This window comes from Protomyctophum parallelum (genome assembly GCF_964188405.1).
Source record: "Protomyctophum parallelum genome assembly, chromosome: 21".
Classification (NCBI taxonomy): domain Eukaryota; kingdom Metazoa; phylum Chordata; class Actinopteri; order Myctophiformes; family Myctophidae; genus Protomyctophum; species Protomyctophum parallelum.
In genome coordinates, this window is record NC_139713.1 from 4,951,291 (window position 1) to 4,968,051 (window position 16,761).

Sequence of the window (16,761 nt, forward strand, 5' to 3'; positions counted from 1 at the left end):
CACACACAGACCATGTCCTGGTTCACAATACTGTGAAACACACACAGACCATGTCCTGGTTCACAATACTGTGAAACACTCACAGACCATGTCCTGGTTCACAATACTGTGAAACACACACAGACCATGTCCTGGTTCACAATACTGTGAAACACTCAGAGACCATGTCCTGGTTCACAGTACTGTGAAACACACACAGACCATGTCCTGGTTCACAATACTGTGAAACACTCACAGACCATGTCCTGGTTCACAATACTGTGAAACACACACAGACCATGTCCTGGTTCACAATACTGTGAAACACACACAGACCATGTCCTGGTTCACAATACTGTGAAACACACACAGACCATGTCCTGGTTCACAATACTGTGAAACACTCACAGACCATGTCCTGGTTCACAATACTGTGAAACACACACAGACCATGTCCTGGTTCACAATACTGTGAAACACTCACAGACCATGTCCTGGTTCACAATACTGTGAAACACTCAGAGACCATGTCCTGGTTCACAATACTGTGAAACACTCACAGACCATGTCCTGGTTCACAATACTGTGAAACACACACAGACCATGTCCTGGTTCACAATACTGTGAAACACACACAGACCATGTCCTGGTTCACAATACTGTGAAACACACACCGACCATGTCCTGGTTCACAATACTGTGAAACACTCAGAGACCATGTCCTGGTTCACAGTACTGTGAAACACTCAGAGACCATGTCCTGGTTCACAATACTGTGAAACACTCAGAGACCATGTCCTGGTTCACAGTACTGTGAAACACTCAGAGACCATGTCCTGGTTCACAGTACTGTGAAACACACACAGACCATGTCCTGGTTCACAATACTGTGAAACACACACAGACCATGTCCTGGTTCACAATACTGTGAAACACTCAGAGACCATGTCCTGGTTCACAATACTGTGAAACACACACAGACCATGTCCTGGTTCACAATACTGTGAAACACTCAGAGACCATGTCCTGGTTCACAATACTGTGAAACACACACAGACCATGTCCTGGTTCACAATACTGTGAAACACACACAGACCATGTCCTGGTTCACAATACTATGAAACACACACCGACCATGTCCTGGTTCACAATACTGTGAAACACTCACAGACCATGTCCTGGTTCACAATACTGTGAAACACACACAGACCATGTCCTGGTTCACAATACTGTGAAACACACACAGACCATGTCCTGGTTCACAATACTGTGAAACACTCACAGACCATGTCCTGGTTCACAATACTGTGAAACACACACAGACCATGTCCTGGTTCACAATACTGTGAAACACACACAGACCATGTCCTGGTTCACAATACTGTGAAACACACACCGACCATGTCCTGGTTCACAATACTGTGAAACACTCAGAGACCATGTCCTGGTTCACAGTACTGTGAAACACACACAGACCATGTCCTGGTTCACAATACTGTGAAACACTCAGAGACCATGTCCTGGTTCACAATACTGTGAAACACACACAGACCATGTCCTGGTTCACAATACTGTGAAACACTCAGAGACCATGTCCTGGTTCACAATACTGTGAAACACACACAGACCATGTCCTGGTTCACAATACTGTGAAACACACACAGACCATGTCCTGGTTCACAATACTATGAAACACACACCGACCATGTCCTGGTTCACAATACTATGAAACACACACAGACCATGTCCTGGTTCACAATACTGTGAAACACACACAGACCATGTCCTGGTTCACAATACTATGAAACACTCACAGACCATGTCCTGGTTCACAATACTGTGAAACACACACAGACCATGTCCTGGTTCACAATACTGTGAAACACACACAGACCATGTCCTGGTTCACAATACTGTGAAACACTCACAGACCATGTCCTGGTTCACAATACTGTGAAACACACACAGACCATGACCTGGTTCACAATACTGTGAAACACTCAGAGACCATGTCCTGGTTCACAGTACTGTGAAACACTCAGAGACCATGTCCTGATTCACAGTACTGTGAAACACTCAGAGACCATGTCCTGGTTCACAGTACTGTGAAACACACACAGACCATGTCCTGGTTCACAATACTGTGAAACACACACAGACCATGTCCTGGTTCACAATACTGTGAAACACTCACAGACCATGTCCTGGTTCACAATACTGTGAAACACACACAGACCATGTCCTGGTTCACAATACTGTGAAACACACACAGACCATGTCCTGGTTCACAATACTGTGAAACACTCACAGACCATGTCCTGGTTCACAATACTGTGAAACACACACAGACCATGTCCTGGTTCACAGTACTGTGAAACACTCAGAGACCATGTCCTGGTTCACAGTACTGTGAAACACACACAGACCATGTCCTGGTTCACAATACTGTGAAACACTCACAGACCATGTCCTGGTTCACAATACTGTGAAACACACACAGACCATGTCCTGGTTCACAATACTGTGAAACACACACAGACCATGTCCTGGTTCACAATACTGTGAAACACACACAGACCATGTCCTGGTTCACAATACTGTGAAACACACACAGACCATGTCCTGGTTCACAATACTGTGAAACACACACAGACCATGTCCTGGTTCACAATACTGTGAAACACACACAGACCATGTCCTGGTTCACAATACTGTGAAACACTCACAGACCATGTCCTGGTTCACAATACTGTGAAACACTCACAGACCATGTCCTGGTTCACAATACTGTGAAACACACACAGACCATGTCCTGGTTCACAATACTGTGAAACACACACAGACCATGTCCTGGTTCACAATACTGTGAAACACACACACAGCTCATTCACAAGGACTGTTTTTGGTGCTACCCCTCATTTTGGACTGAGTATTTGACTGTTGCCGTTTATACATTATGTCAAATAAACAAATATCCAATCAATCAATCAATCAATCAATCGTGTAGCTATAGCTGGAGTATTGTTTGTTGCAGTAAAATTGAAGTAAATTGAAAATGAATCTTTGATATGAAAATAGCTGCATGAGAAATGTTGATTTGAAGAAAACAAACAGGACAAGTGAGCCTCATGGTAATGTTCGCTTAAAGTGCACTAAACAAACATTCAAAGTCCATAGACTTGGGCTGCCATATGACGTAATACCGAAAGTCAGACGTTGGAGGCTATAGCGACTATCCAAAAAAAAGTATATATATATATATATACACAGTATATATACAATTCAAACTAATAAACAAGAAAAAAGGAAACACATATTATGATGAGTCTATTATTAGGACTAATAAGGAGAACAGTACATGGAGGAGGCTATCAGTGACAGGTTTAGGCTACAAGGGGTATAGTTGCTACAGTACAGTACAGTACAGTACAGTACAGTACAGTACAGTACAGTACAGTACAGTACAGTACAGTACAGTACAGTACAGTACAGTACAGTACAGTACAGTACAGTACAGTACAGTATAGGCAGCATTAACTCACTGTATTGACAACAGAACTCCAGCGATATGACTTAACCGTGTCTTTCTGCTGTGGAAAGCACAGATTCACTCAGTACTGTACGTCATGTCTGTATATCTGCATCTCTTATTCAGTACATTTAGTTAGTTAGTTAGTTAGTTAGTTAGTTAGTTAGTTAGTTAGTTAGTTAGTTTAATTTGTTGTCCACGTGTGGAAAGTCGTCTTCGGTCTCAACAGTAAAAAAACAAACAGTTACAACAACAGCAACAACACTTAAACACAATTATTTTCTCATGGCAAAAAAAGTGCAGGACAAATACAAATACCAATGCAAAAACATTGGAAAAACAAACAAATCTAGCGAGACATGGTATCATGTAGTGCCTTAATGGCATTTGGTTTGAAGGAATTAAAAAAAAAATGTTACGGTTAGCTTTTGGTACTTTTGTACCGTCTACCAGAGGGAAGTAGTTGGAACTCCCTGCAGAGTGGATGAGAGAGAGGAGGCCGTTTGCTATCGACAGCTTTTTTACGAAGTACCTCCTTGTAGATACAGCCTAATTGTTGCTGTCTCTTCCCAATGATTTTTGAGGCTAGGTTTACTATTCGCTGCAGCTTGCTTCTTCCTTTTACATTTAGATCGCCAAACCACATTGCCATGTTGAAAGTCAAGATTCCCTCTATCAGGTTTTTTTTTAGGTATGTGGAATGGTGATTGTAATGGAAGACAGACAGACAGACAGACAGACAGACAGACAGACAGACAGACAGACAGACAGACAGACAGACAGACAGACAGACAGACAGAGGTCTGTGGCCTCTTGACTTGTTGTTCCTGTCTGAGAGTGTGTGTGTGTGTGTGTGTGTGTGCTGAGAGAGAATGACACACACACACACACACACACACACACACACACACCCAGCGTATACATACCATGGTGTGTGTGCTCTCCTCTACGGGACTGTGTTTGGGGGTCAGGGTGACCAGCAGGTCGAGGGTCCCCAGGTCGTCGGCAGGGTGCTGGGGGTCCCTCAGGGTCAAGGTCACCGGGACCGTCCTTAAAACACACACACACACACACACACACACACACACACACACACACACACACACACACACACACTCATCAGTGCCCATACCCGAGGCGGGGTTGGCGAAAGGGCCTTTCTGTGTGGAGTTTGCATGTTCTCCCCGTGTCCCCTAGGGTAGGTACCCTCACATGTTCTCCCCGTGTCCCCTAGGGTAGGTACCCTCACAAAAAACATGCAGTAATCCTGGTCTCTAAACTGCCTCCCCCTGGCCAGCCGGGGCGCCTGATGGAGGGGAAAGGAACTGGTTGGAATAACGTGTTCCTTCCACGCGCTACGTCCAACCAGGGAAACTCCCCCCTGTCAGGTGTAAAAGGAGCAACTTGGACACTCAGGCATGAAGGAAGCATGAGTTCAAGTCCGTTGCTCTCCCCTTGTCCCCCATATATGGGGACTAGGTTGGTCTCCCCTTGTCCCCCATATATGGGGACTAGGTTGGCCTCCCCTTGTCCCCCATATATGGGGACTAGGTTGGTCTCCCCTTGTCCCCCATATATGGGGACTAGGTTGGCCTCCCCTTGTCCCCCATATATGGGGACTAGGTTGGTGGAGGGTGTGTAGATCCCAGGATCACATTAGATGATTGACGCAGGGGTGAAAAATGGGTTACAAAATCGTGGGATAAAAAATTATAAAAAAACACACACACACACACACACACACACACACACACACACACACACACACACACACACACACACACACACACACACACACACACACACACACACACACACACACACACACACACACACACACACACACACACACACACACACACACACACACACACACACACACACACACACACACACACACACACACACACACACCTATGATTGGTGTTAATATTAATAAGTAGCTCCAATATTTAAGCAACTCATAGCCTACCATGGTGTACTGGTGGTGATTAAGCAGCATTGATTCTTTACAGTATACTTGAACAATGCAATATGTATTATATTGTATTAAATATAATGTCTGGATACTTTTTTTTTTTTTTTTTAAGATATTTTTTTTGCGGCTTACGCCTTTTATTGATTTTTTAAGGGACAGACAGTAGGCTGACAGGAAACGGGAGAGAGATGGGGGGATGACATGCGGTAAAGGCCGTGTCGGGTCCGGGAGTCGAACCCGCGGCACACTGCGACTGGATCACCAGTCCGGTGCCCAGACCGTTACGCTACGGCCTGGGCCTAATGTCTGGATACTTGTTCCAGGTTATATAATGCAACACCGAGTAGTCCCCTGAGGTTATCCGAGCCCTGAACAATGACAAATAAACCAGTTCAAACTAGTTCCATGTGTAAACATCCCTTTTTACTCCCAACAAGAGCGCATGTTTATCAAGAAAAAAGAAACCCGCTTCGTGGGTCCTTAATATGTCGAAAAACTGCAGACAGGTGCTCTTTGTAGAGGGTTTCAAATAATAGTTAATAGCATGTTTATTTTTTTTATCATTTTTATCCCACGGTTTTGCAACCCTGTTTTTTCACCCAGTGCCAAATTATCTAATGTAATACTGGGCGCTACACTTCCTCTGCCAACCTGGGGGGGGCAGCGGACTGACCTCATGCCTCCTTCTATACATGAGGAGTCCAAGCTGCTTCTTTACACCTGACAGGGGGGAGTTTCCCTGGCCGGACGTAGCGCGTGGAAGGAACACGTTATTCCGACCAGTTCCTTTCCCCTCCATCAGGCGCCCCGGCTGGCCAGGGGGAGGCAGTTTAGTGACCAGGATTACTGCCATGTTTTTTGTGAGGGTACCTACCCTAGGGGACACGGGGAGAACATGTGAGGGTACCTACCCTAGGGGACACGGGGAGAACATGTGAGGGTACCTACCCTAGGGGACACGGGGAGAACATGTGAGGGTACCTACCCTAGGGGACACGGGGAGAACATGTGAGGGTACCTACCCTAGGGGACACGGGGAGAACATGCAAACTCCACACAGAAAGGCCCTTTTGCCAACCCAAAAAGAGCATGTTTATGTTCTTTCCTTTTGGTACGAATCTCCTGCACTTACGTATGTTATAAGTAGGTTGTTTCCTACAGCTTTAAGTCCAAAATTCTGAACTAACCCTAAGCCTTAGTTTAGCCAAATTCTCGGCCACTCCAGCATGGTTGGCGTTACGTTGAAATTGGTGACCTGCTGAAATATGTGACAATCTTGTAGAAACAATCACATAATGTCAGACAGTGTCCCAATGTAAACCGTTGCCGTTTTTAGCAGAGTTCAACCTTAGACTATATTTAAAGACTTCCATGTAAGTTGTGTGAAGTCCACATGATGATGGTCACATATTTCAGCAGGTCACCAATATTACCATAACACGGCCATGCTGGAGTGAGCAAGTGGAATAGATTTTGGGTATTGGAATTTGGCCAAAGGGAATTCCCTGTGACTCGGGGGTTGATGTTAGACTCTCAGGTCATCAGGATGAGGTTGTGAGCAGCGCTACTCTGCTACACTCACCCCCCCTTTTGACCTCACACAGGGATTAAAGTGCCGGAAATAACCCATGGGAATTGAACCCGGGTCTCCCGTGTGGAGAGCCTAACATCTTAACCGCTAAGCCAAAGGGAACTCCCTCTGATTTGGGGTAAGATGTTAGACTTTTAGGCCAGCAGGCTGAGGTTATATTGTGAGCCAGTGCTACAGTTAAGTAAGTTGCTTGTAAATATTAACTGTGCGTCAAGACTGTGCGCTGCAGCCCATTTCACCCAATTGTTTTACTTTTTAATCATCTCTAAACTGTAATAGAGATGATTCTGGTTCTACTTTTGTACTCCATTTCTGCTAAGGGATTTACCTTCATGTTTTGTCCAACATGTATTATACATTATTTCCTATACCCAGTATTGTACAGTGTTTATATTGTTGTTGTTGTTAGCACAGTGTGAGGAGCATATATCACACACCAACATTCACATTCACCTCTTGTACTTGAGTCACAACTAAACGCAGCACTTTAAGAGTTTAAATACATCTTTACATGGAGCCCAGTGCGGCCTGCAAGAGTTTAGTTATTTTCTCTTGAGTGACAAAAATATACATTAGTAGATTTTATATATTGAGGGAAATACACAGTAAAGAAAGAGTAAGAGGTACCCGTGTTGTTCTAGAGACACCAGGTTGAGGTACGCGGAGCCCATGAAGTCATCTTGAAGACCAAAGTCATAGTCAAACACCTGCGGAGAAGAAACATATATATATGTTAATACTATTTGACACGCAGCCGCTGCCCTGAACACACACACACACACACACACACACACTCACTAATCAGGGACATTGCACACACATGCTACGAAGCTGCTTCTATTAACCCATTTAGGCCTGAGGTAAAAAATGTCTGAAATACCCATGTTTCTGTATTAGTGGTGCTCAATATTTCATGTCAAGGACCCCAAAAATGATATGTAATTGCCCCAGAAACAAAGATTTGAGTAAAAATAAATATATTCCAAATTTGCGCCACATTTTCACGATTTTTCAAAAATAGCAGACCTACAAGCTCGTGGAGCTTGTAGATCTGCTATTTTTCAACAGCTAAATTATAACATAATGTTTAAAACACCAAATGGGTTAAACTAACATGGCCGGCCGGCATAGAAGAAGTGACTGTTTGGAAGTGACTCTTTGTTGCATATTTCCAACATTCATCATTCTGTACATCTGACGGCTTTCTGGAACAGTAGTTTTACTTGGCAGCAAATTACAATATAATGTTTGGGGGTCCTTGACGTGAAATAGTTTGAGAACCACTGATATAGAAACCTGTCAGACAGAATCAGACAGAAAACTGATTTAATTAATTAATCAGCCAACTTAAACAGTAAGCCAAAGGGAATTCCCTGTGACTCGGGGGAGATGTTGGACTCTCAGGCCATTTGACCTCACACGGGGTAGAGGGCTGAGGGGCGGATTTAACCCATGGGACTTGAACCCGGGTCTCCCATGTGGAGAGCCAACATCTTAACCACTAAGCCACAGGGAACTCCCTCTGATTTGGGGAAAGATGTTAGACTCTTAGGCCAGCAGACTGAGGTATTGTGAGCCACTGCTATATTTATAAGGGTTGGTTTGGACTTTTTTGGGGCTTGTTTCTAAAGTGTAGTTGTTTATTTGGGCTTCTTTCTAAAGTATAGAGCGTCACAGTCCCGCCCCCTTTCATGACGACGACAGACCTGGAAAAGCATTTCCCATTAATTTTTCCCATAGACGTTTCATAAAGTATTTATTTAAAGACCTTTTAAGCCTCAGACAAAGCCAACTCATGACAACAAACACAATCTTTTGGGGCCGAACAAATAATTAGAAAGGAAAAAAAGGGCATGGAGAAATATTTCCTGGTGCCCTCGTCTTTCTGAAAGGGGGGCGGGACTGCAACGTTCTATTTCCTACAGCTTTAAGTCCAAAAATCTGAACTGACCCTTTAAACAGTAAGCCAAAGGGAATTCCCTGTGACTCGGGGGAGATGTTGGACTCTCAGGTCGTCAGGATGACGTTGTGAGGCACTCTGCTACACTCACCCACCCTTTTGACCTCACACGGGGTTTTAAGTCCACATAACCCATGGGACTTGAACCCGGGTCTCCCGTGTGGAGAGCCAACATCTTAACCACTAAGTCAAAGGAAACTCCCTCTGATTTGGGGGAAGATGTTAGACTTTTAATGTCAGCAGGCCGAGGTTGTGTTTTTCTGTGAAGTTGCTTGCAAATATTGACTGTGCTTTTCTGAGCACGTCGGCCAGATTCCTGGAAAAGCTTGACCCAGCGAATGCTGGGTCAATGCTGTGCATCTATCATTTGCTAGTTTAAAAATGTCATGTTAATTTATAATTGTACTAATTGTATATACACACGGGCACTGGCTGTGCACGCACGCACACAAACACACTCACTCACTAATCAGGGACATTGTGCACACATGCTACAAAGCTGCTTCTATTAAACTAACATGGCCGTCCGGCATAGAAGAAGTGACTGTTTGGAAGTGACTCTTTGTTGCATATTTCCACCGTTCATCATTCTGTACATCTGACGGCTTTCTGGAACAGTAGTTTTACTTGGCAGCAAATTACAATATAATGTTTGGGGGTCCTTGACGTGAAATAGTTTGAGAACCACTGATATAGAAACCTGTCAGACAGAATCAGACAGAAAACTGATTTCATTAATTCAGCCAACTTAAACAGTAAGCCAAAGGGAGTTCCCTGTGACTCGGGGGAGATGTTGGACTCTCAGGCCATTTGACCTCACACGGGGATAATTCGTGGTGCTGGAGCTGCTTTGAGAACATGGGTGGATTTAACCCATGGGACTTGAACCCGGGTCTCCCATGTGGAGAGCCAACATCTTAACCACTAAGCCACAGGGAACTCCCTCTGATTTGGGGTAAGATGTTAGACTTTTAATGTCAGCAGGCCGAGGTTGTGTTTGAGGCACACTGCTACATTTATAAAATATGGTGACTTAGTTTGGAAGTTGCTTGCAAATATTGACTGCTTTTTTTGGGCTTGTTTCTAAGGTGTAGTTGTTTATTCGGGCTACTTTCTAAAGTATAGCCAACAGCCGAGTTGACAAATCATGACAATAAACAAAAAAAATTGTGCCGAACAAATAATTAGAAAGAAGGGCAGGCCAGGGTACAACACTCTTTTTGTTTTTGTTTTCTTTTTTCTAATTATGTGTTCGGCCCACCATTATTTTGGTTTAGTGTCATGATTTGTCAACTCGGCTGTTGGCTTTGTCCGAGGCTTACAGATCTTTAAATAAATACTTTATGAAACATCTATGGGGAAAAATTAATGGGGAATTATTTCCTGGTGCCCTCGTCGTTCTAAAAGGGGGCGGCATGCTCCTACAGCTTTAAGTCCAAGAATCTGAACTAACCCTTTTAAACAGTAAGCCAAAGGGAATTCCCTGTGACTCGGGGGAGATGTTGGACTCTCAGGTCATCAGGATGAGGTTGTGAGGCACTCTGCTACACTCACCCCCCTCCCTTTTGACCTCACACGGTCATCCGGAATTTAACCCATGGGACTTGAACCCGGGTCTCCCGTGTGGAGAGCCAACATCTTAACCACTAAGTCAAAGGGAACTCCCTCTGATTTGGGGGAAGATGTTAGACTTTTAAGGCCAGCAGGCTGATGTTGTTGTGAGGCACTATGCTATGTTTATAAATCGACTAAAACGACTTATTGTCTCCACCAGGCCGAAGGCATGGGGAGAGAGTATTTTTTGCATACTAAGCCAAATAGTCCGGCAGCCGACAGACTTCTTTTGTTTAAAGTGGGAAATGTGGTAATAGTCTTTTTTATTGGCCAAAAATATTGTCTATATAGTATACACTATATAGACAATATTTGGATTGGATTAATATTTGGATGGATTCATGAATGTATGTATATACTGTATACATACATTCATGAATCCACTTGCTGACCGGCTGTCAGTTTTGGGCATTTTTATAGGGGTTTCTTGTGACCCTACCATTAATATCCTATTGCAGGCAAAAATGTCAAATTTTCCTTTTGCTTTAAGTAACATGTGACATGTCAAACTATGGGTTTTTCATGATTCTGAATCCATTCCAAGCATTAGTTTTGCACAAATACAATCCCTGGGCTAAAAGCAGCCATTGCAACTTTCCCAAATGTGCCCAAAATGTGCTGACCTCATCACATTTGTCATGATGTCTATGGCCGTTATTCGTCCAAGGAGTGTATTTTGTGCAAAACTAATGATTGGAATGAATTCAGAATCATGAAAACCTCCTAGTTTGACATGCCACATGCTACTTAAAGCGAAAGGAAAGTTTGACATTTTTGCCTGCCATAGGATGTTAGTGGTAGGGTCACAAGAAACCCCTATAAAAGAAATTGCTCAATACTTTCAGCCGGTCAGCAAGAGGATTCATGAATGTATGTATATAGACAATATTTTAGGCCAATACAAAATACTATATACCAAATTTCCCACCCTTCCACCTCGGCTGCCGGACTAAAGGGAATTCCCTGTGACTCGGGGGAGATGTTGGACTCTCAGGTCATCAGGATGAGGTTGTGAGGCACTCTGCTACACTCACCCACCCTTTTGACCTCACACAGGGCAAGGGACGGGCATTCAATCCATAGGACTTGAACCCTGGTCTCCCATGTGGAGAGCCAACATCTTAACCACTAAGCCACAGGGAACTCCCTTTGATTTGGGTGAAGATGTTAGACTCTTAGGCCAGCAGACTGAGGTATTGTGAGCCACTGCTATATTTATAAGGGTTAGTTTGGACTTGTTTTTCTGTGAAGGTGCTTGCAAATATTGACTGTGCTTTTTTTGGGCTTGTTTCTAAAGTGTAGTTGTTTATTTGGGCTTGTTTCTAAAGTGTAGTTGTTTATTTGGGCTTCTTTCTAAAGTATAGAGCGTCACAGTCCCGCCCCCTTTCATGACGACGACAGACCTGGAAAAGCATTTCCCATTCATTTTTCCCATAGACGTTTCATAAAGTATTTATTCAAAGACCTTTTAAGCCTCAGACAAAGCCTACTCATGACAACAAACAATATTTTGGGGCCGAAAAAAGTATTAGAAAGGAAAAAAAGGGCATGGAGAAATATTTCGTCGTTCCGAAGGGGGGACTGCAACGCTCTATTTCCTACAGCTTTAAGTCCAAAGATCTGAACGAACCCTTTAAACAGTAAGCCAAAGGGAATTCCCTGTGACTCGGGGGAGATGTTAGACTCTCAGGTCATCAGGATGAGGTTGTGAGGCACTCTGCTACACTTACCCACCCTTTTGACCTCACAAGGGGATAAGATATCCCCACCACATTTAACCCATGGGACTTGAACCCGGGTCTCCCGTGTGGAGAGCCAACATCTTAACCACTAAGCCAAAGGGAACTCCCACTGATTTGGGGTAAGATGTTAGACTTTTAAGGCCAGCAGGCTGAGGTTGTGTTTGAGGCACACTGCTACATTTATAAATTATGGTGACTTAGTTTGGACTGAAGTTGCTTGCAAATATTGACTGCTTTTTTGGGGCTTGTTTCTAAAGTGTAGGTTTTTATTTTTTTAATGTTCCGTTTATACATTTTTTGTTTTTTACAAATATAAAAATAAATTGAGAAATACAAACAGAGTAACGTTTCGAAAGTGTAGTTGTGTATATAAAATAAATTTGTTTATGTGTTCGGCCCACCATTTCTTTGGTTTAGTGTCAAGATTTGTCAACTCGGCTGTTGGCTTTGTCCGAGGCTTACAGATCTTTAAATAAATACTTTATGAAACATGTATGGGAAAAATGTATGGGAATTATTTCCTGGGGCCCTCTAAATAGGGGGCGGCACGCTCCTACAGCTTTAAGTCCAATAATCTGAACTAACCCTTTAAACAGTAAGCCAAAGGGAATTCCCTGTGACTCGGGGGAGATGTTGGACTCTCAGGTCATCAGGATGAGGTTGTGAGGCACTCTGCTACACTCACCCACCATTTGACCTCACACGGGGAAAGACATCGGAATTTAACCCATGGGACTCAGACAAAGACAACAGCCGAGTTGAATCATGACAATAAAGAATGAAGGGCAGGCCAGGGTACAACACTTATTGATTTGGCTTTGTTCGAGGCTTACAGATCTTTAACTAAATACTTTTTGAAACGTCTATGAGAAAAAAATATGGGGAATTATTTCCTGGTGCCCTCGTCGTTCCGAAGGGGGGACTGCAACGTTCTACTTCCTACAGCTTCAAGTCCCAAAAATCTAAACTAACCCTTTTAAACAGTAATCCAAAGGGAATTCCCTGTGACTCGGGGGAGATGTTGGACTCTCAGGTGATCAGGATGAGGCTGTGAGGCACTCTGCTACACTCAGCCACCCTTTTGACATCACACAGGGTTTTCAAATGAACTCCATGTAACCCATGGGACTTGAACCCGGGTCTCCCGTGTGGAGAGCCAACATCTTAACCACTAACCCAAAGGGAACTCCCTCTGATTTGGGGGAAGATGTTAGACTTTTAGTTGTGAGCCACACACTGCTACATTTATGAATTACAGCGACTTAGTTTGGACTTGTTTTTCTGTGAAGTTGCTTGCAAATTTGGACTGTGCTTTTCTGAGCACGTCGGCCAGATTCCTGGAAAAGCTTGACCCAGCGAATGCCGCGTGGGAGGAGCTTCATTTCCATCCACTAGCTGTCTAAAAACCCGGAAGAGACGCCGGCAGACAGCTTCTTTTGGCTGCGCATGGAGGTTCAGGTGTGCCCAGGCTGTCTGAGGGAGAGCTGCAGGGCCCTTTGTGGAGCCTGTTGCAGTTCACAACTATCAGTTTGGGTTGTTTTGTTCCCTTGTTTTTGCCTTCAGGTCTTTACTTCTATTATCAGTTTTTGATAGTTTAAAAATGTCATGTTAATTTGTACTAATTATATATACACGCGGGCACTGACTGTGCATGCACGCACGCACACAAACACACTCACTCACTAATCAGGGACATTGTGCACACATGCTACAAAGCTGCTTCTATTAAACTAACATGGCCGGCCGGCATAGAAGAAGTGACTGTTTGGAAGTGACTCTTTGTTGCATATTTCCAACATTCATCATTCTGTACATCTGACGGCTTTCTGGAACAGTAGTTTTACTTGGCGGCCAAATTACAATATAATATTTGGGGGTCCTTGACGTGAAATAGTTTGAGAACCACTGATATAAAACCTGTCAGACAGAATCAGACAGAAAACTGATTTAATGAATTAATCAGCCAACTTAAACAGTAAGCCAAAGGGAATTCCCTGTGACTCGGGGGAGATGTTAGACTCTCAGGCCATTCGACCTCACACGGGGATAATTACTTACATGAGACCATGGGTGGATTTAACCCATGGGACTTGAACCCGGGTCTCCCGTGTGGAGAGCCAACATCTTAACCACTAAGCCAAAGGGAACTCCCTCTGATTTGGGGTAAGATGTTAGACTTTTAAGGCCAGCAGGCTGAGGTTGTGTTTGAGGCACACTGCTACATTTATAAATTATGGTGACTTAGTTTGGACTGAAGTTGCTTGCAAATATTGACTGCTTTTTTGGGGCTTGTTTCTAAAGTGTAGGTTTTTTTTTTTTTAATGTTCCGTTTATATATTTTTTTGTTTTTTACAAATATAGAAGTAAATTGAGAAATACAAACAGAGTAACGTTTCTAAAGTGTAGTTGTTTATTTGGGCTACTTTCTAAAGTATAGCCAACAGCCGAGTTGACAAATCATGAAAATTTGGGCTGAACAAATAATTAGAAAGAAGGGCAGGCCAGGGTACAACACTCTTTTTGTTTTTGTTTTCTTCTTTCTAATTATGTGTTCGGCCCAAAAATGTTTTGGTTTAGTGTCATGATTTGTCAACTCGGCTGTTGGCTTTGTCCGAGGCTACAGATCTTTAAATAAATACTTTATGAAACATCTATAGGAAAAATGTATGGGGAATTATTTCCTGGTGCCCTCGTCGTTCTAAAAGGGGGCGGCACGCTCCTACAGCTTTAAGTCCAAGAATCTGAACTAACCCTTTAAACAGTAAGCCAAAGGGAATTCCCTGTGACTCGGGGGAGATGTTGGACTCTCAGGTCATCAGGATGAGGTTGTGAGGCACTCTGCTACACCCACCATTTGACCTCACACAGGGAATAGGCTGGAGCATTTAACCCATGGGACTTGAACCCGGGTCTCCCGTGTGGAGAGCCAACATCTTAACCACTAAGCCAAAGGGAACTCCCTGCTGATTTGGGGGAAGATGTTAGACTTTTAAGGCCAGCAGGCTGACGTTGTTGTGATCGAGGCACTGCTACATTTATAAATCATAGCGACTTATTGTCTCCACCAGGCCGAAGGCATGGGGAGAGAGTATGTTATGCATACTAAGCCAAATAGTCCGGCAGCCGACAGGCTTCTTTTGTTTAAAGTGGGAAATTTGGTATATAGTCTTTTTTTTTATTGGCCTAAAATATTGTCTATATAGTATACACTATATAGACAATATTTGGATTGGATTAATATTTGGATGGATTCATGAATGTATGTATATACTGTATACATACATTCATGAATCCACTTGCTGACCGGCTGTCAGTTTTGGGCATTTTTATAGGGGTTTCTTGTGACCCTACCATTAACATCCTATTGCAGGAACAAATGTCAAATTTTCCTTTTGCTTTAAGTAACATGTGACATGTCAAACTATGGGTTTTTCATGATTCTGAATCCATTCCAAGCATTAGTTTTGCACAAAATACAATCCCTGGGCTAAAAGCAGCCATTGCAACTTTCCCAAATGTGCCCAAAATGTGCTGACCTCATCACATTTGTCATGATGTCTATGGCCGTTATTCGTCCAAGGAGTGTATTTTGTGCAAAACTAATGATTGGAATGGATTCAGAATCATGAAAACCTCCTAGTTTGACATGCCAAGTGCTACTTAAAGCGTTGACATTTTTGCCTGCCATAGGATGTTAGTGGTAGGGTCACAAGAAACCCCTATGAAAGAAATTGCTCAATACTTTCAGCCGGTCAGCAAGAGGATTCATGAATGTATGTATATAAACAATATTTTAGGCCAATACAAAATACTATATACCAAATTTCCCACCCTTCCACCTCGGCTGCCGGACTAAAGGGAATTCCCTGTGACTCAGAGGAGATGTTAGACTCTCAGGTCATCAGGATGAGGTTGTGAGGCACTCTGCTACACTCACCCACCCTTTTGACCTCACACAGGGCAAGGGCCTGCCATTCAACCCATGGGACTTGAACCCTGGTCTCCCATGTGGAGAGCCAACATCTTAACCACTAAGCCACAGGGAACTCCCTTTGATTTGGGTGAAGATGTTAGACTCTTAGGCCAGCAGGCTGAGGTATTGTGTGCCACTGCTATATTTATAAGGGTTAGTTTGGACTTGTTTTTCTGAGAAGGTGCTTGCAAATAATTGACTGGTTTTTTTGGGCTTGTTTCTAAAGTGTACGTAGTTGTTTATTTGGGCTTCTTTCTAAAGTATAGAGCGTCACAGTCCCGCCCCCTTTCATGACGACGACAGACCTGGAAAAGCATTTCCCATTCATTTTTCCCATAGACGTTTCATAAAGTATTTATTTAAAGACCTTTTAAGCCTCAGAAAAAAGCCAACTC

General features: G+C 43.4%; 1 protein-coding gene across 1 annotated transcript in view; it reads right to left on the minus strand.

Annotated features, from left to right (window-relative positions):
• The window catches only part of mctp1b (multiple C2 domains, transmembrane 1b), a 114,068-nt gene that overhangs the window by 49,553 nt on the left and 47,754 nt on the right, over positions 1 to 16,761 (minus strand). Inside the window, exons 4-5 of the mRNA XM_083793825.1 lie at positions 7,705 to 7,784; positions 4,435 to 4,558 (exon numbers count right to left, since the gene is read on the minus strand). Coding sequence (XP_083649951.1) covers positions 4,435 to 4,558; positions 7,705 to 7,784 — 204 coding nt within the window. The remainder of the gene's footprint in view (positions 1 to 4,434; positions 4,559 to 7,704; positions 7,785 to 16,761) is intronic.